This window comes from Phaenicophaeus curvirostris, chromosome 2 (genome assembly GCF_032191515.1).
Source record: "Phaenicophaeus curvirostris isolate KB17595 chromosome 2, BPBGC_Pcur_1.0, whole genome shotgun sequence".
Taxonomy (NCBI): Eukaryota; Metazoa; Chordata; class Aves; order Cuculiformes; family Cuculidae; genus Phaenicophaeus; species Phaenicophaeus curvirostris.
Genome location: NC_091393.1, coordinates 8,655,315 through 8,681,848, shown reverse-complemented (window position 1 = coordinate 8,681,848; position 26,534 = coordinate 8,655,315). Strand labels below are relative to the sequence as shown.

General features: G+C 42.0%; 1 protein-coding gene across 9 annotated transcripts in view; it reads left to right on the top strand.

The window, feature by feature from the left end:
• ANKRD6 (ankyrin repeat domain 6) overlaps nucleotides 1-26,534 on the top strand; it is a 102,041-nt gene that overhangs the window by 60,458 nt on the left and 15,049 nt on the right. For 4 of the 9 annotated variants that reach the window (XM_069851247.1, XM_069851250.1, XM_069851251.1 and 1 more), the window contains 5 exons: nucleotides 4,212-4,468; nucleotides 13,825-13,923; nucleotides 21,877-21,975; nucleotides 22,849-22,947; nucleotides 26,004-26,102. In XM_069851247.1, coding sequence (XP_069707348.1) covers nucleotides 4,349-4,468; nucleotides 13,825-13,923; nucleotides 21,877-21,975; nucleotides 22,849-22,947; nucleotides 26,004-26,102 — 516 coding nt within the window. In that variant the 5' untranslated portion in view covers nucleotides 4,212-4,348. Of the gene's footprint in view, nucleotides 1-769; nucleotides 1,268-4,211; nucleotides 4,469-13,824; nucleotides 13,924-16,322; nucleotides 16,651-21,876; nucleotides 21,976-22,848; nucleotides 22,948-26,003; nucleotides 26,103-26,534 lie in introns of those variants that run through there. The other 5 variants (XR_011336918.1, XM_069851253.1, XM_069851246.1 and 2 more) reach the window with 3 other exon arrangements.

The following is a 26,534-nucleotide window of genomic DNA, read 5'->3' as shown; positions in this document are numbered from 1 at the left end:
CCATCCCAGCCAAACATCTCCCACAGCATCCGTGGGGCGGCGTCACTCGTTGAGGTGCAGGCATCATCTGTGGGGGATGCAGCTGGACCTCAGCGCCTGGGGACGGAGCCTCGCTGCTGCTGGTTGGGAACACTAATCCATGCTCATCTTGTCCTTTTCCACACTCTACCCATGAGGTGAGCAGGTTATCCTTAGGAGGGACTGCCCTGCGGCAGAGCAACCGAAACTGTGGGCATCGCATTTAACCGGCTTCCCAGAGAGGCTGGGGAAGTATGTGTTGCTTTCCCAGCCTGCCCCAGGTAAGTAATCTGATCTTGAACAAAGAAACACAGAGGTGGCTGTTTCTTATTTAAAAATATGTTAAAGCAAACTCCTTTTAGTTGTTTTTAAGACAGACGGTTTGGATATTCCTGTGCTCCGTGGTTCCCTCGAGCTCCTGGACTTGGGGCGGTGATAATGAGGGATTTAATTCTGGGCAGCAGGGATACGATGTGACGCCTGCAATTGTGTTGTCAGGTTCATTTTGCACCATCTGGGTATGAAAAGGGTGATCGAGCTTTTAATTGTAGTCCTCGGACATCTGGTACCTTCCTCTTGCTGTGGCTGCAGATGTGCTCAGGGAAAAGATGCTCTGTGTGTCTGAGGCACGTAGAGAGTTAAAGCTGGCAGGGAGCGACTCTGCTGCCTGTTGAGCTGAGGAGGGGCTTCTGTGCAGCTGCTTTGCTTCTCTGCTCAAGGGTCTGTCGGGAGGGGAAGGAGAAGGTTGGTTGTTGTTTGCCACTGCCACTGGTCACCCATTGCCTTTTCCTGCTGGCTGAGGAGAATAGGAAAGTTGGTGCATGCTTCCTATCTGAATGGGATGCATTTTTCTGAGTTATAAATAATCCCAGCTGAGGAGATGTAAAGCAGCTGGTGTGGGGAATGTGACCTGTTGTGCGAGCACCGGTATGTGAAACAGCCCAAAGCAGAAGCCAGGCTTGTAACATGACTGCCCTCTTGGAAAAGGGACCCATGGCTGCCAGCGACTGAGACAATGTGGGAGAGATCTGGAAAAGACCAAGAGCTGAATAGACTTAATATGTTTCTGTATGCAATCCAATTGGTGGAAGAGGCAAGAAGGCAAACTACATGATAACAGCAGTGCCATCGCAGTCTGTCACTCCAGCGTGGCAGGGCTGGCTGGCTGAGGAGGCTGATGATCTCCAGGGAAAACGTGCTGCAGTGATGGGAAGGCAGCGAAGGAGAGAGAGAAGAATCAAGCTAGGAAGTGAGTACAATTTCCAGCATTTACCTTGCATAGGTATGTACAAGTTAACTGGACTTCACTCTGGCTGCGCTAAACTTATTGCTGTTTTAAGTCATTTAAGGTATTACTGTATGTGGCAGCAACCTAACAGGCATCTACTCTTTCTGTGAATTTGCTCAGAAATGTCAGCACGTCAGGAAAGTGCTTGCATTGGGCTTTCTGCAGTAAATATGAAAATATCTCAGTGTCAGTGATGCTACTGCTTTTTTTTTTTTTAAATTATTTAAGGAGTAAGAAAACCAAACAGGGTCTGACTACAGATGTTTTCAGATGCGCAGAGCTGGTTGTCGGTGTATGGGCAGCGAGGTTAAGTGTAAAGATGGGAACAAATAGTTGATGGTACATTTCACCTAGAACCCATTGCTGCACAGGCAAGGGCTGGCACAGAAACAATCCTGCTGCCTGAAGCCTCACGGAGAAAGATCCCTGTTGTAAGATTTGCCCTGCTGTGTGTGTTGGTCACGGAGGGAAGGAGTGAGAAGCACTCCTGGGTTATGGAGCTGCTGCTTTGGAATGTGATGGGAGGGTCGGATCTGGATGGCCAGGCTTGGAGGTTTCAGCTTGCTTCAATAACTTGAGCCACTGGAAAACAGATGCAAAAACCTTACACAGAGGTGAGATCAAAACTTGTGTTGGTTTTCACAGATCAGACTATTACATGTAGGCTGGCTGCATTTCTTGGCTTTTTAATATGGTTTGTACTTTACTGGGCACATCACTGTGCTGGAGGGCAGGGCACAACAGGTACAGTGCTGGTGAAGGACATGAGGTGCTTTTCTTCTTACTTCTGTCTTTTCCATGTTGCTGGAGTGTCCAAACCACATCCTTCACATTGAGGGTGTGGGTGGAACCAGTCCAGCGGCACAGGGTACATCACCGCTTCTCTGTTGTCCCTTGTTGCATTGTCTTTGAGGCCCCGAAAGTTTTTGTCTTGTTTCTCTGAAGAAATGTGCAGCCATTTCCATGTTGCTTCAAATATGTTTGTGCTTAGAAAGCAAGAGGAAGATGAAGAAAAGCTAACATGAATGTTCTACCAGGAAATATTATTACCTAATGCTTATACCTTGCTTATAATCAAGAGTCAATTCTATGGAGTTATTTCCTGGCTTTGACATGACTTTTCTCTTAACCTTGGAGAAACCAGTAACTTTCCTGTGCTTTAGCAGGCCTTTTTCTAAAATAACGGTAGTATTCTTGAGTGTATTATTCACCTCAAAGGGTGTTAGAAGAACTAATGCTCATAAAGTGCTTTAAGATTCATTAATACTAATGGGAGTGCAAATTAAATTCTGCTAGTATCATCCACTACTACAAATTAACTAACATGGTTTCAATATACGTGATCAAGAATGTTTAGTGTAGATTTGTGATCCTGCAGGGCCCAGGGACTTTTGATACCACTTTGGTGACACAGAGGATCACAATACCCTATTAACCATTCAATTAAACAAGGCTACAGCATCTTTTTGTTGCAGAGATGTACTGGTGGATACAATCTTGTATCATTGGAGTGATACTCATTAAAGTCTTGCCCCCAGTATTTAGAAGATGGGGAGTTCATGTGCCACAAACACCATACATTATCTCCTTGTTGCTGGGAGTGTCTCCCCTGCTATGAGGATGGAAATTAATTCTTTCTGCTGTTCTGTCAGTGATCTCCCAGCTGAAGCTGCTAGCAAAAACATCAGTACTCTGAATGCTGGGATTATGATGGGGAGGGTTTTGTACTAACAGCTAAACGGAGACAGATCAATTTAGAGGGGCAGCAAAGCCATTAAGCAGTAATAGCTTTTAGTTATTACTGTTTTGAGATGGATTCAAAGGGGTAATATAAGGGTGAAAGATACTACATTCAACTATCACTTAAAGGTGAAAGATATATTCAACTATCAATCTCCAAGATCATCTAGTCACTGTACCAATTACCCTTAGACTGCACAAAGCCTGTAATACTGGTAGCTGATAAGGAGCAGTGATATTTCAAGAGAGCGAGAGAAAGATAAATCACCTGTATACGCACTGTCTATCTTAAAAGTGTTTCTCCTGTACCGAAACAATTAAATGCCAAAGTGTGAAAAGCACAGGTAAAGCTGATATCCTCCTAAACCGGGCAGGTTCTGGATCCTACAGCTCAGTGATCTATGGATGCATTTTCTGGAACTATGTCAGAAATCTCTTTTCAGCTCCAGTGGCTCATAGGATGGGTCAGTGGAGCCCAGGAAGAAGAACACGCTCACAAGTTTGCATGCCGAATGCTAGATCTGAATTGTTTCTGTGGTCAGTGGTGTGTGATGTCAGCACTGCAGGGGAATATAATTTCTTACTGATGGCAAAGATGAATGTTTCCCAGTTGCAGGTTGTGAGCGCTCCCAAAAGTGTCCTTGGGATGGTTCGGGAGAGGCTGTGAAGCATTTTATACTCATGAGGAAACAGTCAGCTGCCTTTAATTGCTGACTGCGCTCAGTGCTTCCAGGGAAGAGGCTTGTATATTTATATCAGCTGCCAGTAACTATAACCTGTTCTTGTTCCCTTGGCCAACACAGGCTGAGCTACTATTAGCAGTGAAGGTAGTTAACCCATGCTTGGTTAACTGAAGCGTGGGAAATTGGGGCTGAGGAGAAGGAGAGAATGAAAGGGGGCCACGCAAATAAAGATTAGGCCAAAAGAGAGTTAAGTTGTCAGAAAGTTTAAGGATTTTTGTCCCAAACTAGGGGAATGAAAGCACATTGAAAATGTTCTACTGTCTACATCCCTCTGCTCTGCAACAGAAGCACAATGTCTTCAGAAGGCTCTGAGAGTTTTTTGTGACCCCCTCCCAAAGCAATGCGAACACTCGGGGAGGAGCTGCTGCAGTGCTTCCATCTCTGAAACCTTGCAGACAGCAGTGTTGTTTTCTGATCCACAGGTCCCGAGGATGGCATAGCAATAACATCGCTGTCCAGGGAGCTGGTGTTCTTCCTCGTCTGCCTGCATGCTGCTTGAACCAATCCCAAGCTGTTGTTTCTGGACCGAAGAAACGTGAAAACCTTTCTCTCCTAATTCATGAGCCAGCAGGATGTGGTTGCCGTGCTTTCAGAACGCCTGCTCGTAGCTGCCTACAAAGGCCAAGTGGAGAATGTGGTGCAGCTTATCAACAAGGGTGCCAAGGTAGCAGTTACCAAGGTAACAAGAGAAAAACGCTTTGCGAAATCCCTGGGAACTAACGTAACTCCTAGACCATTGTCTGTGAAAATGCCTTCATAGCGTTACCATTCTGAATGTGACTGTGGTTAGCATTTAGATTTTCTTAAAGTTTATACTTACTAGCTCATGTGAATTTACAATATAGTACATCTTGTATTTATACACTACTCGGTGGATGCCGCTGTAGTGAATGCCGAGTCCTCAGAAACACAGAGTGTCAGCGGAGGGGCAGCGACATTTTTCAAAGCGCACATTGACTTTCGAACACTGTGTGAACTGATGAATGGAGCGATTCATCACTGTCAAGGGGAGGCGGTTCAGTGCACCCATCCTGGGTGAGGGGATGGGGGAAAGCCACCTGTTGTGTTAGGATAAAGATATGCAGAAAGTGTTTCTTGCCGCTGAAGGCTCTTGGGACAGCAGCCTCACGTGTATTTGACATTGTTGTTGATTTGTGCTGTGTAGTCCACAGTCAGGTCCAAACTTAGGGGTTGCAAACAGTGTTCCCTGTACCTTCAAGGTAAGGTCAGCATCAAAGGATATCTATTTAGATATTAAGAGTTCAAATTGATACTCGCCTATTCCTAACTCTCAGCATGTTATAAATAATACTAGCATATAAAAGAAGAGATACAATTGGCTGTTTCAGGGAAGGTTTGATCAGCAAAAACCTCTAAAAAGAATTAGGTAAGTTAGATCTTTAGAACTCTAACGCAAAATTTGGGGTATCCCGTTTTGATGAACTATTGTTCTCCGTCATATCTAGTTTTATATGTATTTCCATATTGGTTTTGAACATTATATGTTTATGTGAGCTAGTATTCACAGATAGAAAGCAAATCTGAGTACATTTGATAAGTGATCTGTCTTTTCCTCTTCTTATCTGTCAGTGACAGTTGTTTTCAATCCCTTTGCAGTGTTTGAGTTCCAGGTTGTATTTATTTTGAAATCTGACATAATCCAAGGACAAGCAGTGCTTGTAAGTTTTGTTTGCCAGAACTAAGTGGCCTCTTATTGGTAGATACAAAGCACAGATGCAATTAACATGAATGGTCCTATAAAGTTGCTTGCTTGGCTTTGTTGTCCAAGCAGTTCTGTAGCTGATGAACAGCTATTAAAGGTAGCCAGAAATAGATCAGGAAATACTGATTTACAGGTGTCTGAATGGTAGCTCAGGATTATTTGGTTGAGGGTTTTTTAAGATCTTGATCTTTGTTTGAGACTGCTGAGGGACCTACCTGAAAAATACACAAATGATTGAAAGGATGCTATGCTTTGTATAAATTAGTGCATTAAGGTAATTTCAAATCCAGCTTCCACACTGTTTAAACATAAAATGTGGTGTCCTTTGTAGTGGTTGCCAGAATAATCATGTCCCTGATCTAACAACTCATGGAATTATTGCCATAACGCACAATTCAAATGTGAAATTGGCACTTTCTCATTATTACGGTTGCTTATTATGCAATTATCAGTTCCTTCTGTTAATTACAATAAGAAACAATTTGTATAGATCTAACTTTCAAACACAAAATCAGGTTAATCTGATAAAATGCTGACAAGTTTTTCTTATATGGTATGATGTAAATGGCTTCCTGCTTCTTGTGCTTGCTTTATTGTTCAACCCTTGCATGGAATATGAAAACAAAACTCATTTGGCAGCAGAACTGCTCCCAGGTGCAGAGCGTTGGTGTTCCTGTTGGAGAGCCACGCTCACTGGTGAGCTGTGAGGCCAGCCCTGAAGCTGACCTGGTACTACGGGATTCTACTTTTTCTTTCCTAGAGCTAGTCAGTCATCCCCACGGAGCCTGTGTGGGGTCGTAACAAAAGCTGTCCCTCTTGTCACTCTGAATGCATCCTGGCACATAAGCAGGCAGCACAGATGAGGTACTTGGCTGGTGCGGTGACAAACCCTGCTCAGAAGAGGTGATATCAGATCTGCAAAACTGTGGAGGAGCCAAAGATAAGCGGAGAGGCTCCCAAAGGAGCGACTGAGGCTATGTGCACAGGGTATTTCGGAGGCAAACACACACTTACTCCTCCTGTGCTGTAAGCCAGATAGAGTTGAGCTCATTGTAAACCAAGAGGCATGAGACTAAGCTGTTGCCCTCATGAAAGCCATCAGTTCAGGCTCAGTAATGTCCTATCAAGGTCTACAGGGCATCCAGTTTGCAGCTGGCTCTGACCCAGCCAGCTGGCTGCACAGGGAGAGCATGTGCATATTTGGCTATGAAAAGCTGTATAAACATACCCTGGAAGAGCTTGTCTTGCTAATCTGGTGACACACAAAAATCTGGAAGGAGAAAGAGCCATTTAAAGTCAAGGACAAGGTTGTCACAGGAGCAGGCATGTATACATTAGCCTCAAGTATATTTAAACTGGAAATTTGAAGGGATTTTTTAGCCATCAGAGAGCAGTCTTATGCAGTCTTTCAATAAGCAGAAGAGATGCAAAATAAGAGCTGCTTTCAGGATAGGGGTTGTTAATTTTAGGATGAAAATTAGATGGTATGCTTGGTGTAGCCGAGCCCTATTTATCAAGCTTTCAGATAAATTGAAACCCAGAGTCCTCTCCCTTCCCCAAGATAAAACTCATTGCAAAATGAAGCATAAAGATAAATTTATTCACATGCATATCTTAGTTCTCTTTTACCTGTATATTTTCTGCTTTTATTCAGTTTGTTCTGTAAAATTAATTTTAAATTAATCCCCCTGGAGTGATTTGCTTCAAAGAAAAAAAAGGCGGGGCAGGGGGGCAATACTTGTACTTATCAGCTAAAATTCTTGCTAAATTCTGTTAAGAGTTTTATTGGGAGAAGACACGCAGAGACAAAGCTCTTTGGAGGGATAGAAAATGTTCCTACATCACTTTAAGCCTTATATGTATTTCTGATATGGATCTGTAAATGCAGATCAATTCTTGTGAAAAAGACCATGCGGAGTCACAGCTTGAAATGACCAGGATGTAGAGCTAAATGCTAGAGAGTTCTTTATTCAAACAGGGTTAACTGAACATGGCTTAAGAAAAATGAAACTTATTTTCTTTAACAAATGAAGCACTATAAAATGCTGAATTGCTAGCAAGCTTGTCTGGTTCTGGTTTTATCATATATATGGAAGGTCATATGATGTGGTTCATTTCTGCTTCAGTAATCTCAATTCAGCTGCAAAATAATACATCTGAAAAATGTGAAAGAAGCTAAATTCAATGGAGAACCTGTGTCCAGGTGCTCACTTGAGCACCAAATCCTTCATCATTTCATCACAGAGGCACTTTTGACAGCATTATCAGCAAGTCACCTGGGCAGGTGAAGTCAATGTGGAATTGTACACGCTATCATCTTCCCTGACTCCAGAAAGGGACGCTGGGGCTCTTTCCAATTTTGAGGGCTTTTAAAATAAAAAAGAGCCAGTAGGTCACAGTGCTGTTGACGCTCATTGACGGGGAGCCCAGAGTGGGAGAGGGCTGGTGTTCCTGCATTACACATGCATCAAGTGCTTATCGTGGTGGTGGGACCTCTGCCACCAACCATGCAGGGTTGGTGGCTGAGAAACAGTCTGGCTCTCAGGAGATGGTCTGGTGCTCAGCAGAGGCTTCGTGGCTCTGCCCTTCCCAAGGGGCATCTCATAGAACCAAGGTGCTCTGTTTCTGCTCTGCCTGGTGTAGGACAAAGAGATATTCAATTTTTGCTTTTTTGTCTGATGTTCTTCACAGACATGAAATTCATCACTGTTTTCTTTATGAAAAGTCAAAAAAAAAATACCCTGAGCAACTAATCATACAAATTGTGATATCCAACAAGCAGGTGCCTTTATGAAATATTTTGGTGAATACACTGCAAAATCTGAAAAATTAAGAGCTGATTGTGATATAATTAAGTCTTTTCTTCCAAGCGAGAAAGTTGGTCCCATCTTCCAGTCCTTTTTTAGTAGAGCTTTCTTTCAGTAAAGGTATTGAGAGCTGCATCTTCAACATTAACGGGCTGGGTTTTGCTGAGTTGCTCTGCCTTGCTGTCCTCTAAGGAATTTGTTTTCCTTTTCCTGGGTTGTTTTTTTTTTTGTTTTCTGAGTTGAGAGGCATTGGGGAAAGGGATGAGAACCACAAGGAGTGGCCAAGGAGGGATGGTATTAGTGACATCTCAGGTGAGGTCAGCTTTTCTCTTGATCTTGTCCTCAGAACAGTGCCTGGAGGAGGGGTGGAATTTCACCTTCCAGGTACCAGCTTTTGGCATCTCCCAAGGATGCCTGGCTGAAACAAGGCACTATAGGGGGAATGGCAGCCCATAATATGGGCTTTCTCCATGCCCAGAGATGAAATTTCCAGATCTGAACCTCTGCACTACAGCTCTCCAAAACAAAGCGTTACTGGGTGTTGGGTTTCACTGGGGTGCTGCAGCATAGGGAATAGCACTTGATAGAGAGAATTAATAAGAGCAGAAAAAGCTTTGTATTAGCAAGCATGCACAGAGGAGTGTGCTGCTTCTTTGTTAAACATGAAAAAGTTTGCCAGAGTAAGTCATAAAGGTAGTACACTCAGTTCTAAAGTGATTTCTGTAGTGCTGTGGGTTTTATGAATGTTTTTTCAAAGAGGAGCAAAATATAGCTTTTCTGCAGAACGTAGCATTAAGATCATAGCTACAAAATTGAATTATGCAAAGAAGGGATGATCAGAAAAGAACGTTGAAATGCAGAAAAGGTGGTGCTTCTGTTCTGATTCAGTACTTCTGTTTGTTTGTTTGTTTGTTTTGATTTTTTAACTAGTCCTGTTAGGAATCTGCTATATGGCAACACTTCTGTAATGCTAGAATGCTAGTAATCTTGTCAGTATTTCAACTTCAGAGCATGTTGAGTTCTTTAAAGTAATATTTTTTTCCTTGAAGTTCAGACAGAAATAAAAATAGAAATATATTTTTGTGCTTTCAGGTTTTTGCACTCCTTCAGTTTGAAAAATGACTTGTGTCTTTTTTAAACAATAAATACAAATAAAAGCAAGGGGACTGGCAAACATTTAGGGACTTGATGAATGCCCATTGAGGTCAGTGAGAAACTTTCTGCTGACTTGAGCGTGCAGGTTATTCATGGAGAACAGTCTAACAAATCATCAGTGTGAACAGTGTGATGAGACTTGGGGTTTGTTGACAGGCTTTCTAATAAAATGTGGATAGGCATGTTTTTGTGTAAGTGCAGAATGGGTGAATGCATAACAGCCCTTGTGCAACACAAGAGCAGGATGAGATGGAGAACTCAATATACTTGCATAAAAGTATCTACGAACACATAAACACAAGGAAAGATCATGTGGCTCCTGGTGTTAAGGTCCGCCTGTATGGATTTGTTTGCAGAGTACATAGATTGTCAGCTGCTCGAAGAAAATTCTGCTTTTAAATCATATGTATCACCAGCTCCCTATTGATGCTGGGACATTAGAATACAGATTAAATACAAACAAACCCCCTACCCTTGCATTTTACTGCTGAAATTCTTGTGGCTGTTTACTGTGCTTGGCTGCAACCTGATATGCCCCACAGCTATAGCAGCGTGTCACGGTTGTTGGAAGTTGCAGCCCTGGTGCAATAGGTCCCATTTATTTTGTCAATAAGCCCGTGATGCGGGAGGATTTGTATGATTTGTTGCCTGCTGAAGCAATTATTTACATTTGAATAGAAGTCTAGATTGCATATTTTTCATATGAATGATCATATAAATTATTGGGTCATTAATCCTGAATTGCAGACGTCTTTTATTTGTATTCTTGTAATAACCTCCAGACCATTACAGTTCATATTTGGAAATGCTCACAAGCTTGTAGGTCAGTAATCTGCGTGTTAAGGAGTCTCTGGTTTTTGTGTTGTCTCCTTGCAGTAAGCATCTACAGGAGATGCTCTTGGTTGTATGTTTCCTCTCCCACTAGGACCCATGTGTGTGTTTAGGCAAATCCCATCTTTGGTGCTGCAGTGGTGAGTGCAAAATATCTTTATGGAGGAGACATGTAGAGGAAATTTGGCTGCCTTTCTTTGTCTTCCTCCTAAATATTTTGGGTAGGATGCATTGTTGTGAGAGCTAAAAAAAAGAAAAATCCTGTTAGCCCATCAGCGGTCTCCTTCACAGCTGGTGTAAAGGGCTGTGGTTTGACTTGCAGACATGAAGGAGAAAGAAGATCCGAGGCAGACAAGAGCAGCTCTGGCTGTCGCTGCTGGGGCTTCCCACCGTGGCACAGATATGTTGCAAGTTTCTTTCCAAAGATTGTGATGCTCTAAGTTTGTCATTACCCAAATAGCCTTTTCTCTCCCTCATAGTTTGTTCTGGATTCATGTGTGCATATATATGTCCATGTATTCCTATTTATAAATGTATATGTTTGCATGGGGAGGTGGGCAGGAGCGTTCTTCCAGCATTTGTGTTGCCTGTACTTGAACACTATCCAGCTGCACCACCCATCTCTGCTCTCATTTTGATGCTACTGGGAAGAAGAAGAAAATCTGGCATTGCCAGTTTTTGCAGGGTTATGATTAATCTTGAGATGATCGGTGCTGTTCCAAAAGCCTGAGGCTCTAATCAGTATAATGTGCTGGAATTGATGCCCCTTCCCACACTCCTATTCTAGGGAGGGTCATAGTTTTCCTTTATAATTTCTCTTTGTAGTGGGAGGAGCTCAAGGACTGCATATATGCAGTAGCTCTGATCTCAGAAGGTCTGTCTCCAGGGGCCTCCAATAGGTGAGATGCCTCTGAACGTATGTTTTTGGATAGAGAATCTTGAAGCATACAAACCCTTTGGAATATAAATAGTCCTCCACACTTCTGCTTCAATAACTCAATTTATAAACAGAGCAAGGGCAGCTTTCTCCAGATAAGCCTGTTCCCTGGGGCAGCTTTATTTTAATGTGCCTTAAGGCACTGAAGGGGCGGGTGAAGGTCCTGTGATCTGGACCTTATGCCATTTTGCAACCATTTCTTGTGCTTGTACTTTGCTACCAGGCACGCTCTGTGTGGCGGTCACCTAGGAGGGTGTGTTGGGTGAGGAAAACATGTCCCTTGTACTGAAACAAACTCATACTCTTGCTTTCCTAGTTTATTTTTAACACAGTACCTTTGGCAGCACCTTAGCATTTTTTCAGTGGCTAGAGATGGTTATCTTATCAGAAAGTTTCTGTGCTGGGATATATTCATGTAGTTGAGGCTGGTTTCTTTCTAAAGGAAAAAAGCTGCCTTGAAAGTTGGGTTTATTTGGGTTTTTTTCTGCTCGGTGCACAGATTGCAATAAATTGTTTTCATATGTTGGTAAACTGCTGGGAAGTGAGGTGCCTGGATTAGGTGATTTACTTATTACCATTAAGTAATGTAGAAAGTCAGAACCCATAAACCTGGACGTGCTGGAGCACATATTCATAATCCAAACACAGCGTTCTTAGCCAAGAACGGTTTGTCAATCTGGATTTTTTTCGCCTTATTTTTTTTTCTCCCCACCCCCCGCAACCTCCTTTGTTGCCTGGAGAATTTTATGCCTCCTGCTTCTGAGTTACTTGGAACAGTGACGTAGCCCTGGCTCTCCTCCAGGCTGATGGAGAGGCAAGTGTGCTTGGTGCTGCTTGGTGCCCTTCGCTGTAGGGACAGGCGTTAAGGGACCTGTGGCCAGGTTGAGTGAGAAGCACCCAGGCAGCAGGCTGGATGGCACCCAGGAGTAGGGATGACAGCCAAAAGCAAGCCCTTCCCATGCCTCCAGTGGGGCAGGAATGGAAGTATCCCATGTGGGAATGAGCTGCTGCCACTAATGGGAAGCATGTGGGTTTTGAGGCTACCACATGTCAAAGAGGGTGAGGACTTTTCTTTGGTTCTGGCCCTTCAGATTGATAATGTAGGACAATTAATCAGCGTTTAATGTTTTCAAAGCACAGCACAACTAGTTACTAATGTCATGGACATCTTGTCCCCTGCCGTTCTGTGGGTTTCAACACTGGCTCTTTTTGCTCCAAAGAGGCTGAATTCCTAAGACTTTACCAGCTATGCAGGTATGGGATTTGCTTAGTGAAAACAATCCTGTCCTGAGCTTGGGTTTTTTATTTACTTGAAATAGCTTCCTCACTGGGGAAGTTGCTTAAAACCTCAGAAAGGTCATGGTTGCCTTCTGCTTACTTGAGGGCACTTGTAGCCAGCCAGATTTCTGAGGTGATGTTATTAGGGCCATTTATCTTTCTTTGCAGGATGAATCTTTGGGTGGAAAAATAGACAATCACAGCAGCAGTAATGAAGAAATAGATATTTAATAGCTACAAGTTAAGAGGAATGTAACTCCTCTTTATTTCATAGAATGCCTGGTGGAAAAAAACCACATTCTTTGTGAAGATGCTCTGTGATTTTACCAGTGGCTGAAATCCTGTTTTCTTAATTGCGACTAAATAAAATTTGCAATGAACAGTTAAAAGTGGTTGCTGCTTAACAGGTTCACTTGCTTTTCATGTTGATGAGATTTTGAGATTTTATACAAACACACGTATATACTTCCTAGATCAGGAATTAATTCTTGATTCTACCTTATGTATTTTCTTTTTCATGTTGTACGGGTTGAGTTTTTCGGGATTTGCTTGTTGTAGTTCTCCTCTGTTATCCAATTTTTTTTTGCTCCTAAAACTGAAAATCATGTATCCATCTCACTAATTAAAGCTTTTCTGTCCTTCTGTTTATTAGAGTGCCATCCTTGATTAAACTATGGATTGAATGACTCATGGCTATTTTATACTCATACTTTCATGTGGACTAGAGCTTGGTAATGTTTAAAAATAAGTATTGTCTAAAAACACCTGACTGATCTTTGGCAAAATGATGTTGCTTGTCATACACACTAATTCACTTGGAGTGACTACAAGTCTTCCGTTCTTTTAAGGGGAGTGTCCACCATAGCCCAGTAATTCTTATTTCTATTGCAAAGATGATACCCATTACCACATATGAATTAACATGCTATTGCAGCTTTGACATAATGAAAAATTGAAAGCAGTTAACAATTCTGTGCTCCAGAGGGACAGAAACAAATGAATTCTCTTTAGGCATAGACACAAAGCCAGATCTGAATCTGTAAGGAAGTCTCCTTATATGAATATAATATCCCTTTTGTAGATTATCATTAGGTTAAGCTGAAATATTGCAGAAGGGGAGGAAGAGTTTTCAGAATACATAAAACTAAGGTAAAGTCTTTGGTACACTAATATATGTCAATTGCTGCTATTGCAGGCTTTAGAGAGAGAAGTATGAGCAAAAGAACAAGGAAAAGAGGATAAAATTTTGGTCAACAACCATGCATAAAAATTCATCTTAAGGTATTATTTCTTCTCATTCGTAGCATGGCCGGACCCCCTTGCATCTTGCTGCCCATAAGGGTCACCTCCATGTTGTCCAGGTTCTGTTGAAGGCAGGCTGTGACCTGGATATTCAGGATGACGTAAGTAGATACAACCTCCTCACCTGGGGTGGAGGGGAAAATGTAATTTGCAAATAAGAATAGACTTTCACTTCTTTGAAGTAGAATGAAATGAAAACAAAATCTGTTTTTGTATTTTCTAATTTGGAGATGTAACCTCTGATTTGGAGATGCCAACCTGCATGGGAGACAAAGTAAAATATGGTGTTTTACAATTAGAACTTGGTCCTCATTATCAAGAGCTCTTTCTAAGAGCTCTGTGCCAGGCTGGTGTGAGTAGCAGTAAGAGTCATCATCTGCCTTTTGGTGCAGAAGTGAAATAAGAGCTTGTTGTACCACATGGAAACCCACTGGAGGATGCCAGGTAGGGGACACAATCCATTGCGATGTTTGGCTGAAGTGGGAGATGCTTTTTGTGTAGACGGGTGCTGCAGCATAGAGAGTATGGAGCAGCTGCCTGGAGCACTGAGGGGCATCGCAGCTGTCGTTGATGTTGGGGGGTGTGGTTGTATTTGTAAGGCTGTTGTGTGGTAAAGCATCAGCACAACAAAACTAGCTCACAATTTAGTAATTGAAAGTTAGTTCAATTAGATAGTTAGTTTTTATTCGGTGAAATACGTAAGTTATTGGAATTTCTTGGTTTTCCATAAGAGTAGTTCTAATCTTAGACCAGGCTTTAAGGCATGTTGGAGTGCAAGCAGCATGATTTTAGTTACCTCACTCTGAAGAGCAAAGGTGTAGGTTGAAATGTGCAACAGCAGTTGAATAACCGTAACTTCTTCAGATTCATTGCTGACTTCTTATAGCATGCTGAAACAAGTTTGAGAATGGGTTGCTTTTGTTCTCCATTAATAAATCAGGTGAATATTTTTCAAAGGACCAAGGGTCCAAAGGTGGTGAATAGAGCCACCTGTATGACTATTAAAAGGACACTGGAAATGTCCAGGTGTCTTTTGAAAATCCCTTTAGACATTTGTTTGCATCTACGGAGTATTAAATATCTATAGAAATTGGAAAAATGGTTTCCTTTTCTGAAGGAGTAGCTGCTTCCCTGTGAGACATGAGCAGCCTGTCTGACAAGCCTAGGACTAGGGTACTGGTGCAGCCAGCTTTCTACTGGGCAATTTGTTTTTCTGGAAAGAAATTTTGTTTCCTGTACTCTTTATTTGTTACCTATGCCCATCTGTGAAATGGAGAAGATTTGCAAGTGGAATGAGAGTATCAGTTTATTCAGATGTATCCTGAGTATGTTTTTTGACTTATAGCAATAATGATTCATCAGGTATTGAAGACAAAATTGCAGGTACTCTTTACAAGTAGAGTGAGTTTTCCTGAGAGAAGCAAGTTGCTGCTCTAAGAATGCAAGAACTTCACTGATTTGGTCAGATTGGGATTCTGTGAAAACTGTTTTTTGAGAAAATCTGGGTTTTTTTTAATCCTCTAGGAATAAAATCTAGGTCGCTTATATGTAAACATGATAGCCATAGTGGAAAAACAGTAAATTGGTGTTTACCTTCACTGAAGTTTAGCTAAGGGTCTTGCACTGTAGGAATATTTAGCTCAGAGAAGACCTGTTTCACGTGCCTTGCAAACTTCTCAGGGGCTTTGTTCACAACAGCTGGATATGGCTTATAAATGTGGTGACTAATGGGAACAGAATAGATGTATGCTTGATTCACAGATACGGTTTCTTTAAAACGTATTTTGAATTTAGCCCTGTATTTAGTACTAGTAATTTGTTTGGAGTTGAGGAGAGCCTCAGGAGCTGCTGAGTCTCACAGAGTGTGTTTGGATTTGTCTCAGAGGAGGAGGAAGGTCAATTCTCCAACTGAAGATTTTTGCTTGTGAAAGGTATTAACTAAAATATTTCTGCTTTCCTTTTACATAGGTCTTCAAAGAAGGTTCTGTATTTATGATTTCTCCTTGTATAATTCATTTTTGCACTTTATTTATGCCCCACAGAACATGTTCATACTCTTTTAGTTGCCGTCTATTGATTATGCCTTTGATCACTTACTGTGTGCTTATTTGGCAGTGAAGGCATCTTACTTTCAAGTGTTGATTAACATCTGTACGTTTCATTGCTGTTTTTCAGGAATACAGATTTAGGTTCTGAGATGAAATTGCTCATAAAAGTGAGGAGTATCATATTTAATTTAAAAGTAAATTACTTATTGAATTTTTGTCTGTGGCAGAGTTGTGGTAACAGAAAAAATCTCCAGGTTCTAAAAAGATGACTTGTATTTTATTTTTCTAAATAACAAGAGAAACCTAAACACATTGTATTTTAGAGTTTACTCTCTTTAGCTAATGGATGAATGCAAGACTAACTTTTCATCTGCCACATGATAAGCAGGAACTTAAAAATTGGTAAATGTTGTGAAGAGATTAAAACACTCGCTTCATGTTCTACAGAGACAAAACACAGTAAGAACCGTAAGAATTAGTTGAAGAATGACCTCCAGTGGCCTGGAGTGGGATTATTATGAATTTCAACCAGTGGAGTCCAGCTCTGTAGAGTACGCCACCCCAGGAACTAACTCTTTCCTTCTCCCTGCCAATACTGAAAACTCTTACTGGGATCCCAATGCCATCTCTGAATGGTCAATGAGTATCCATACGGCACACACCTCAGAAATAGTCAAGGAGAAAGTTGTCACGGTGAAGGAAGTCAAGGACGAAAAAGATAAGAGAAACCAGAAGAGAAGGGCTAGAAAGGAACCTAGAAGATCAGAAAGAGAGAAGGAGGTTAGAAATCTTGTGCATCAATCCTGACTTGAGCTTGATGTCTCCCATTGGCTGCATGCTGCGAAACTTTGGTCTGGTGGTCTGGCATGACCAATCTTCTGCGGTGCATGACTGCATGGCAGGCTTTGTGCTGGGGGCTCTGCATTAAGTTTCCTACCCTGTATGTTATGTCCTGTCTGAAAAACTTACTGGGAAGACGAGAGAATTTAAAACAAAAGCCTAAGGCTTTGAAACTTCCCTTCTGGAAGCTCCAGTTTAAGAAGCAGAAAACTAATTTCAAATGGAACAATAACCTAGGGTTCATAATTATTTTTTTGCTGAATATAAAAATGCTCATACTCCCATTTCAGTCTAATTTAAGCTGTAATTTGTTTCCTTCATATTTTTTCATGCCTTGCTTACTTCTCCTAGTCATGCATCATCATTTATGAAATTATTCTGCTGTGTATTGTGATGACTGCCTTTATTTAGCAGAGCAGGAGAAGAGCAGCACATTGCCACTGAGAAGCAATAGCAGTAGGGAACTTTCAGTTGCATTTGTGTACAGCTGCTTCTGGATATCCATATATGCTTCTATGCTCCTGGAAGTATTTAACAGTTGATTATATTTTAACTTCTAAACATTTTGAACTTTCTACTGTGACTTTAGTGGTTTGGTTTTGAAGTATAAGACTTTGCAAGTGCAAAGTGCAGCGTTTTGTACCAGGGGCAGAAAGCATGAGTTTTTGCTGGTTATTTTGGTGCAATTCTCCTGTAGCAACACAGTTTTTGTGGTGATTTCTGCAAACATGGAGAGACAGTGAGGAGGCAACGTGTGACACCGGAGAGGGGCTTTAAAAGGGTATCATATAACTCATGGATGCTCTGGAGAATAGGAGCGTGCAGGAAAACAAAATATGGTGGTTACAGTTTTGATTTTTTTTAAATCCGAGAAAAGAAAAGATTACCTGTATTACAAATTAGGGTAAACCAAATCTTGTTAAATTTGGGCAGTAGAGCCTATGACAAAAAATTCAATAACTTAGGAGAGCTGGCAGAAGTACTAATATCTACCTGAAACCCTTTCGTAAGTTGCTTGTGTTGTTTCCTTCCCCTTGGCGTGGACTTCGGGTGTTCCGAGGTGCCTTGTCCCAGTGGTGGCATCCACTGCTTTAAGCTAGTCAGCAAATGAAGAAACTCAAAGAGGTAATTGCAGACACCAGGACACTGAGCAAGCATCACTTGCCTATCCAACACAAGTGCTAAAGGAAAGGGGTAATGCCAAAAATCCGTGGAGAAGGTCAAGATTCAGGTATCTGCCTTTCTTCAAGACTCCCAGCCCGTTGCTCTCTCTTGAAAGCAGGTGGTTAAGTTCTCTGTAAAGACCATTGTTTCACCCATTGGAAGTGTACCTGCTGGTGCTGAGCCGTGCTGTGCAGCAGCCCTGTTCTGTGCAGAGACCTCAGGATGTGCAGTCCCACGTCCTCGGCACCGGCAGATGCAGACTCCTATCACAATCTCCCACCAGCACCTCCCTCTCCCCAGCTCGATGAACACTGATATTTTTCTTAGAAGCGGATCGGTGCTCTTCCAGCAGAGCCGTGCTCTTATGGCAAGGCAAGCTGAGCGAGTACTGCAATCTCTGCGCTGCTGTAGAAGAGCCAGCGGCCACCTCCTTCACTGCCCTTGTTTCAAAGAGTGAAGGACGTGCCTGCAACTTGTGTGGTGTTTTCTTCCAGCAAGTGTGGGGAAGAGAAGTGGAGGCAACTGTGTGAGGGGCTGCAGCAGTGCTGCGTGTGTGCTACCCGATGACCTTCTCAGTGCCACTAGTGCTGCAGCGCCGCAAGGCAGCGGGCAAGCTGAGATGTTGGGGGTGTTGAAGTGGAAACAACCGAGTTTGAGTCGCTTTCAGGGCTAGGCAGCAGCTGAGGAAGGGGATTTAAGACACACTGTTACAGACTTAACGTGCCTTACTTCTGCTTAGCCTCACAGGCACCTTAATGTCTTTTTGGCTTTGGGCCCACATCTGCATTTAGTGTGGACTCTAGTTTCTGTCAAGGTCACATTTGTGTGACACAGCACTGTGGTTATCTCTCTCCATTGCTACTGATCTGTGGTCTGTTCCTAAGGCATAAATCACTGACAAATATGAGCATAAATTTTGCCAAACATAATGGTCTGGGCAGTTAATACACATTTACCTGTGTAATTGCTCTCCAAGCCTCTGGAACTGCCCCCTAATGCCTTGCTAAAGGCTGAACTCTGATGAGTGCTTTCAGAGACAGTTATTTTAGCAATCAACAAAAAGATACATGAGCTGGTGATTACATTGTCTGAAGATTCAAGCTGTGAAAAAATACAACTCATCTGTTTTCTCTGACTCCGTAAGAGGACGGATAGTGGGCTGGACTTCTGCTGGTGGGAGACAAGGCAGATTAGGAACATGGCATTGTTATTTGTAGGTGGGCAATGCCACCCGTGGCTGGGTTGCTCAGTGACTCACACACAAAGGCCATCACGGTCTGGTGGTTCAGCTTCCACAGCACCTTAAGCAGTTTAATGTGTGTGCTGAGGTCCAAAGGAACAGTTGACCAGGTGGGGCTTGAGAGCAGTAGGGACCTTCATCAGGACACTGATAGCTACCATCTCTTCACTATGAGGTGCCTCAGTCCAAGTGAGGAAGGATTTGAGATGTCCTTTGACACTCCCTGTTACATAGATGAAGTATTTATCTACCTCATCTGGGTGCTGGTTGGATCTTACTCTTGGATACTTGGCTCTCCCCGTGCTGGTATAGGGAAGTTGTCAGCACCGAAGCCCACACCTTGAGCAAGAGGCACCAGAGCCTGGCATCTGCAGCACTTGTGCTGTTGACCTACCTGGGCTTCCATTTGGGGACCAGAATATAGTATGGGACAAAGCCTGGGCGTGGCTGAAGCTGTCCTGCTGCCACTCTGCAGCCCCAGTGAACAATCCCCCAGCACGTAGGGTAGGTTTCCCATGGGAGATCTGTTCCTGCAGAGGTGAGGTGTGCTCCCCTCCTTCCAAATATGTGTTTGTTTTTAACTGAGACACCATTAGAAGTAGCTGTCATATTAACAAACCCCCCAAAGCTGAATGACCTTTGATCTCACTGCAATTACTGTAATGAGGTTGAGCTAATGACAAGAACAACCTTGATTTAAACTGGCCCAGAGAGAAAATTCTTAATTACAAACTAAATACAATCCATTCCTGCCCCTAGTTTGGTCTTATTCATGATCAATTTTCAAGACTGTAAAGAAGTAGGAACCAATCATTCATTGTTCAAGCTCCATCCATCACAATGGCAAATGTCCCCTTGTTTTAGTCTTTGTTAAAATATCTTCTGTTATTTGCTGGTGCAGCAATACCTGTGGGCAGGGAAGGGTTGACGGATTACTTTCCACTACAAGGCAGTCAGATAAAATGACCTTCGCACTGTCTGCATTACCCATTGCTGCAGTAGCAGTGGCTGTACCAGTCATCAGTACCGTGCAGTATCATAAAAGGATGTGAAGTTCTTCCCCAGCTTGTTAGCGAGCAGATTTTTGCGTAGTAATAATTACTGGAAACTCTCTGACACTTGTATCTTAAAATACATTTCCAGTCTTAATAAGGATATGAATATAAGTAAGAGTATGTAACTCTAGAGGCAAAACACAGATAGCAATTTTTTAAAAAAGCCTTCACTGCAATTTCTTTAAGCCAATTTCATTATTGTAAGCCAATATAGTGATTTACTGGTGGTGGGAGTTGGCATTACAGAGATTTCTGAAAGGTTGCAGTTGGCAGTGCACATTTTTCCTTTATGGATTAATAACTATTTTGCTGTCATTAGCACGGAAGTACCCCACCAAGAGCAATTTTTAAGTGGGCTGCTAATTGCCTTTGAGAACAAATAATTCAATTTATCCAGTTATCTGAAGACATGGAGACTGTCTGTCAGAAAATACAGTATTTCCCATTTTTAGTATTTAATATAATGTGGCATTATCTGATAAAGATTTTTGGCAGAGAAATTTTTTATCTGTTTAGGACTAGCTTGCTGCAAGCTTTTTTCCACTTTGCCCTGTGTATGTCTTTGGTCTAGATAAGCATAACTGGATTGAATTCCTACTCTTTTTATTCATCCCAAAAAAAGACTGTGTATACCTTTGAAGCTAGCCTTTGTGCCTGGATTCCGGCTATGCTTCAGCATTGCAGGTTCAAAGCAACTTCAAAGGAAAGCCAAGACTGGTTGTTGTGGCAGCAGTGAAGCTACTGCAGCTCATTTTTTCATCGGTCACTGTCTTACGTACCTACGTGCTGCTGCATAGCTCCTCCTTTTCCCCCTCTTTTACGACACTCTAACCAACATGTGCATAAAAATATACGGGTAACCCCTGATGTGCACGGCAAGTAGTTTGCATCTCCTTAGTCTTCAGTTTCTGGAAGGCTTGTAGAAACTTAATCGTGGACACTCTAACTCAGTAAATGAGTGCAACACCTGTTAAAGGGGAGTCAGACAAGATGACTACATTAGTGTATTTTCCTTTATGAGCAAGTTTCCAAGAGGAATAAACTGATGTAAGGAAATTGCTTGTTGCTGCTGTGTGGCAGGTCAATGAGAAATGCGAGTTGTTTAGACCTCAAGATTGCTCAGTTGCTAGAATGAAATAAGTTGGTGGTTTTGTAGTTCTGGTCCTCATCATAAAATTGCCTCCAGTCTTTGCAGTAATTGGCAAATTCATCAGAACTGCTAAAGAGACTGATCTCATCTCGTGCTCCTTACCCTAAGGAGCTGTCAGAGTCAAAACAGGAGAGCCTCATCCAGTTACTCTAAGTACTGGAGGATCACTATGATGAACTACAGCAGCCTGCAGTTCCCTTTAGTTCCCTACAGATGCAGTTGATCATGATTCTATAATTTTTAGACATGTAATGCCAAATGTATTAGATTCACTGCCTTCTAATACTTTTAGTATCATTTTTATAAGGCTTCAGCACTGTATATGGGATTGTGATGAACTGCAAACTTCTGTAAACTGTTGGTTTGTAGCTCTCTGATACTTTAACTTCATTAGTCTTGGAAACTTTAATGATAATTGTGGGGGACTGTTTTCAAAGGCAGCTTGGATTTAACAATACGCTTGATGAAGATGCTGCCCCTGTGTGTGTGGGATGCGTTTGCATTGAGTCAAAACAAGGTGGAAATGGTACTGATAACAAATTTGCTTCTTTTTGCAGGGCGATCAGACAGCATTGCACCGGGCTGCTGTCGTAGGGAACACTGATGTTATAGCAACTCTGATTCAAGAGGGGTGTGCTTTGGACAGACAAGACAAGGTAACAGGCAAAGGCGAAGTTCTGTGGGATGGCAGCTTCGCCAGCCGGTAATATTAAGGTCTCAGAGAGAAAGTTATATTTTATACTCCTGTGTAAGTGTCTGATGCTTTGAAAGTGATTGGAACAGTTACATCAGGAAAAAGTATTTCACAGAAAGGGTCATTGGGCACTGGCAGAGGCTGCCCAGGGAGGTGGTTGAGTCCCCTTCCCTGGAGGTGTTTAAAAGACGGGTGGATGAGGCGCTGAGGGGCATGGTTTAGTGATTGATGGGAATGGTTGGACTCAATGATCCTGTGAGTCCTTTGCAACCTAGTGATTCTATGATTCTATGATTGAAAAAAAGCTGTACCATCTTTTTAGTATCAATTAGTGATTGATTTATTTATTTATTGTATCAGGCCAATAGATTTTGATGTAAGAATCTAGTCTCAGCTCATTGAGAAAGGAATTGAAAGAAACACACAACCATACTGTGCCCTACATAAAACACCGCACAGTTTCCCTTGATTATCCCTGAAACCAAGACTCCCAGGCTGTAAATTTAGTTTGATTCTGATTCCAAGATCTGAACAAAAGCTTTACTTGCTAGGAGATGTGGGAAAAAGTAGAAGATAAAGATAGACAGAGACTGATGATAGGAAGAGTAGATAGGAAAAAGTACATAAAGTGTCAGTGGAAGTTATTTTATGTTTCAGTTTGGTGTATATCTGCCTCTGGTAAAAAAAAAAATAGAAAATTAGCTAGTAGGAAAGGAAAAGGATTTATTTGTTAAGTGAGCAGGTGGGGCATGCAGTTGCTGCATTCTGAATGTAATGTTACTCTGCACCAGGACACAGTGCACTAACTTTTACCTCTTGTGTGTGTGCTCTTCAGGATGGGAACACAGCTCTTCATGAAGCTTGTTGGCACGGGTTCAGTCAGTCTGCCAAAGTGCTCGTGAAAGCAGGAGCCAACGTTCTTGCAAAGAACAAGGTGAGACCCATGCAGGAGGAGTTTTCTGTTCTGGTGCAATGTGGCTGACTCTCAGTGCTGGAGGTTTCTGGCTGTGGCATTTCTCAGTGGGTGGGGGACAAGCTCCTTGTGCAATTTATTTTTTTTAAATTTTTTTGCATTTATTATGCCTGGGTGGTTCCTCCATAGGCATTAGGTATTTCATATTTTGACACATGATGCAAGAGGAACTCAATAGGACATTGAATGAAACATTAATTATGGCTGAAGAACACTGTAATGCCTGTGAAAATCTCCACGGTGCTCTAATTTATAATTGTAATTTATATAGTGGATTCATTGTGATTGGTGGATTCATTGTGATTAGTATGATTTAAAATGAAAATTAATTGTACTAATAGGACAATGGTGTTCAAAAAGTTTTTTAAGAAATTAAAAAGCCAAACTTATGTAAACCACAGAGGGAAAAATATAGTGTATCTTTTGTTAGAAAGTTCTTGCTGATACATTAGTATAGGTTCTTACCAAAATCTTGGAATGAGCCTGGATTATCTTCTTTTTAGTGTTTATAATACCTTGAGAACAATTTAGGGGAAAGAATAACAAAGCAAGGGGTCTTAGTTCCACTCTAATTGTAATGCCTGTGGGAAACTTGTCTTCAATTCACAAATTCAGAAGTTAGTGGAATAGTCTGTGAAATGGCAATAGCATCCTGAAATGTGAGCTGAGTCAGGGTTTGGAACCCTGTGCCAATGGGTCAGTCAAATCGCATGGTTGGCACCATGTCCTTTCTTACAGGTGAGAGGGCTTTGGGATGGTTTTATGGGATATCTGAGCATTTTTTTGGTAAATTTGGTGGTAAAACAACAGTTGAAAGGGGATCATGAAGAAAGGGAAAGAAGAAGACAGCTGGCCAAAGTCCAAGAATTTTGAGTGAAAAGACATGTGGCCTGGGCATAGTATTTCTGCATGTGCACGCGTATATATGCAGAAATACTCATATGTTTGTATAATCCTGGTCACTTTGTGGTCTGTCGTTACGTCATCTTTAATACTATTTTATGTACATTCCTTCTTTTATATTGTTCCAACTTCCAGATTTTATTTTGGTGTAATTATTTTTTTGGTGTAAAATTCACCTAGATTTATATCAAAGGTACTTCAGACAGTTTCCCATGCTTGACTTTATAGTTTTGTGAACCACTATGCTGCTATCTCTGGATACGCTTCTCTATCTATATTCTTCTGTACAAAGGTGTGGGCTTCAGATGCAAATCTGGTTATCCTACATGCTTGGATGCCTCAGGGTATTAGAAGATTTAGCTTACAATACAGCCTCTGTCAACTGGAGACAACTTGTCGTGGAAAGCATGTGCACAGAATAACTCAGCAGGGTTGATGTCTGAAATATGACTGGCAGACTTTAATACTGTGTGAGCAGCTCCTGGGCTGGTCTTTGATGTCGTCTTACCCATGCAATCCTCTCCCTTTGCATTTCGCTATTTGGGTGTTTTTTAATGGACAAGATCTTTTCTCAGGAGCCACTGAAAAATCCAGGAATTGCGTATGCTTGCATACGTGCACGTGCTTTTACCCCTTTTGATTTCAAAAAGAATGAAGAGCTTAAGTCTACTTAATCCCAAAATGATTTCTCTGGTCGCTCAACTTTTTATGTTACTGATGACAAGGCATAATCTTTCTGACAGCTTTTCTGGCAGCCAGAGCTGAGCGCTGTGTGCACGAGCAGTTGACCTACAGCTGGGCATTGTGTGCTTTTTGGCTGGCTGGGATGGATACAGGCTGCTAGATTTGCCAAACCCTGCTAAGCAGCAGAAGACGAGAGGGATTTGACTTTGTATTTTCCGTAACTCCTATTTAATAGCTCCTGGGTCTGCCTGGGGAACGCTAGTACAGATGCATTTCTCACAGCACAGCACCGTGAGCAAAATATATGAAAGAACAGTGTTATCAGAGACAGTTTCTGTATTAACTGAAATGCAGAGACCAGACAGGACACCTGGGATTTTAAAGGCAGGTCAGGCAGATAATTGAGGGATGGGTCAGGACCTCTCTGCCTTCCCACCAGTGTTGACCCTTTAAACAACAAATAGTAAAGACATGGCAGAGGCTTTTCAGAGAAAAACCCAGGAGGAGAAACATGTGACACCTAAATGCTGTTAGCTGAGAAAGAAAATGTTTGTGCCTGCCACAGCTTAGAGACTATGTCCAGGCCTGAAATACTCTGTAACGTGGAACCAAAGACCTAAGATGGCATCTAAGAGTTGGCCCTTTGTAATTCAAACCCTGCACCTTTGATCTGTATCTTGAAAGCAGGAGGACAAATTAAAGGACCTGATCAAGGTGAACAGGCAGCCTAGTAAGCATGGGAAACCTTTTTGCCTAAGTTGATTTCATTTCTAGCTCCCAAAAGCCAAAAATCCCAAGCATTTTCAGGCCAACAAAAGCCAAGTGCTGCCAGAAAAGCCTGTCAGACTGAAAACATCCTTCACAGTGTTAGAAAAAAAATACACAGGCAAACTCTTTTCTTAATTCTCTCTGTAAAAATTGCATGTTTCCCTCTTTCAGGAGCCCTAGCATGCCATTACTGGGGTTTGGGTGGCTTTTTTTCCCTCCCCCCTTACTATTTTGCCTGGAGACTGTTGTGCTTTCTGAACATTGGAGCTTACTGATAGACTAAAACCTGCATCCTGCCCTGTGAGACCACCTAGTCACCCATCCAGACTTGGTCTGTGTGACCTTTGTAAGTAAACAGAGATCATTGTCATGCTCATCAGACTGTTTCTAGAGTTTTTACTTCTTCTAAACAGATTTGACCCATGCAGATATTGCTAGACTGTCCAGTTTCTGCCTTTACTATGTCCTGGATAAATAATTTCCACAATGAAGAGTGTATTTCAGTCTCCAAGTTCATTGAGCTCAGAGCTTCTAGAAAATAGCAGCGAAAGTTTCCCACTCCTGGGTGGATCCTTGTGTGGGAAGACCCATGAAGTTTTATTTTTTAGTACTTGTGTCTGATTTCTAAATACGGCTTTTACATTTTCCTGTATTTCTCTAAGGCAGGTAACACACCTCTTCACCTCGCTTGCCAGAATAGCCATTCCCAGAGTACTCGTGTTTTGTTACTTGGAGGATCTCGAGCAGACCTCAAAAATAATGTGAGTTTTGAAAAGGCCATGTGTTAATTTTTGTGTGCTTTCGTTTTAGCTGTATTGCTTTAACTTGTAGAAATAACTCAGAAATGCTTTAAGCTGTGATTTTTATTACAAATGCTATTGACAAAATACTAATGAACTGCTGTATATGTTGTGTATGGGAATACTCGCAGTAGGACTGAGCAATACTCTGCTTGTACCCATCTCTGTGTGGGGATGGAAGGAGCTGAAGGGGGTTTTGCTTGTTGCACAGACTGAGGCAGCTGGTCCTTTGCTGTTTCATGTGGTCTTGATGGCCTGACCCAGAAATGACAGCGCAGTTCTGCAAATGGGCTCCTCTTTCAAAAAGACAGAACTCTTGAAGGTGTTTTGTGCCAGAGCACAGAAAACCTTCAGGCCTGCTCTCACTGAGACTGATAATATCTGCTGCATGTC